This window comes from Oxyura jamaicensis, chromosome 1 (genome assembly GCF_011077185.1).
Source record: "Oxyura jamaicensis isolate SHBP4307 breed ruddy duck chromosome 1, BPBGC_Ojam_1.0, whole genome shotgun sequence".
Taxonomy (NCBI): Eukaryota; Metazoa; Chordata; class Aves; order Anseriformes; family Anatidae; genus Oxyura; species Oxyura jamaicensis.
Genome location: NC_048893.1, coordinates 113,247,778 through 113,249,396, shown reverse-complemented (window position 1 = coordinate 113,249,396; position 1,619 = coordinate 113,247,778). Strand labels below are relative to the sequence as shown.

Below are 1,619 nucleotides of genomic sequence, written 5' to 3'. Positions count from 1 at the left end.
AAGTTAGCACTTTGAGTCTGCTTTCCTAAAGGGGGGCAGTTTAAATGGCATAGGCATTTTCTTCAAATGAGCACATGAGAAAGGAATAGGTGCATGTAAAGCAGTAGTGGTTAGTGGTGCATGTTAACTTGCAGGATCAAATGCTAAAGTTCACTGATCCTGTGATTCAGATGTTTTCCAGCCTGCCAGCAGTGCCACCTGATCTAAGCTCTATCTGTTTTGCATCCATTTGGCATAACAGTGGGGATGAGAACCTTTCCAGGCCCAGCACAGTTCAGTAATGGAAAGAACCGTGAATCCTGCTGCAAAATAGTGATGAGAAAAACAAATATTAGAGAGAAAACACATTTTCTAAGACGCCAGCCAGATTTTTGCCTTTAGTAGAAACGAAGCTGGCTGGAATAGGAGAAATGAACTTTCTGCTTCCATTTGTTATTCGCTAGCTCCTGAAACACAAAAAGCCTGCTGGGCATCCTTGTGGTTGAAGTGTTTGTGTGCGCTGCATCCAGCATCATTGCAGCTACATGTAAAGCCCTGAGTTGGTGTTGGGAGGAACTTGTAAGTTTGGTCTCCCCAGGGGTGGAGAGAACTCTGCAAATGTTCAGAGCCTTTGCCTAAAATGTATAAAGGGTCTTTTGTTGATGGCCTCATGCAGCCCTTTTACCCTTGACGTCTCTAGAAGCATATATGCTGTGGGCTGAAGTATTTTCTTTTACTTTTTTTGTGGCTGTCAAGTTTATGGAAGCAGACAGTCCAACAGTGTCAGATGACACAAAGCTGACTTTTTGTGTGATACCTCTGCTGCGTGACTTTTTTTATCCTGCCTATACAAATCATCTTTGCTTTTTTTGTGTGTCTTTTTTCCCCATAAAAGTGGAATGACTGTCTTCTCCCTAGGATAAACTGTTTCCTGATAGTGATTTGTATGTTTAACTTGCATGATCTGCAGCTTTGAAGAAGATTCCTGTGACCCACTGTACTCTTTCTGCTGAAGAAAGCCCAGTCTACTGTGCCTTTGCCTAAGAAAATGGAGAAACTGATGTCAGAGAGGCCTATTCCAATGTCTAAGGTATACATTTGTCTTTGGGGAATACTGTTTTCCTTTTTCTCGTCAGAATTTGGGAAAGCTCTATCTGCTTTCAGAGGGATTTCTATATCTCTTGGGGCAGGGGGAAGTGATGGGGTTGGAATTCTCCTGAGGCAGGTGCTATTGAAACCAGTGAGCTTATTGAAAGAGTTTTCAAGATCATAAGAAGCTGCAGAGTCTTTTGGCACCACTTTCTAATTAGCCACTGAGTAGTCTTACTGTTTCTCTGCTTGGAAAGGAGAAGCTTTATTTCCAAGGGCTATCTTTTTGTGTGGGAGGGGTGTCTCCCACAACATGTGGTCTTGATATTCACGGAGGCTTGTTGCAGTAAGCATGTGCTTCAGTGAGTTTGGGTTATCTTGTCACTAAGGGTGCTGTCTTGAGCTTGCACTCAGCATAGCAGTGCGAGATTCACAGTTTGATAAGTATTTAGAAAATCAAAATTATGCTAAAATGCTTTCCATCTTCACAATACTATGGAGACATCAGCTGAGCATTAAAATACATATTTGTTGTGTGACCTTTTTCCCAG

General features: G+C 42.2%; 1 protein-coding gene across 5 annotated transcripts in view; it reads left to right on the top strand.

Annotated features, from left to right (window-relative positions):
* Positions 1-1,619, top strand: part of CBS (cystathionine beta-synthase) — a 63,178-nt gene that overhangs the window by 10,124 nt on the left and 51,435 nt on the right. For 4 of the 5 annotated variants that reach the window (XM_035315899.1, XM_035315896.1, XM_035315898.1 and 1 more), the window contains exon 2: positions 949-1,069. In XM_035315899.1, the coding sequence (XP_035171790.1) occupies positions 1,028-1,069 (42 nt within the window). In that variant the 5' untranslated portion in view covers positions 949-1,027. The remainder of the gene's footprint in view (positions 1-948; positions 1,070-1,619) is intronic. The other variant, XM_035315897.1, reaches the window with a different exon arrangement.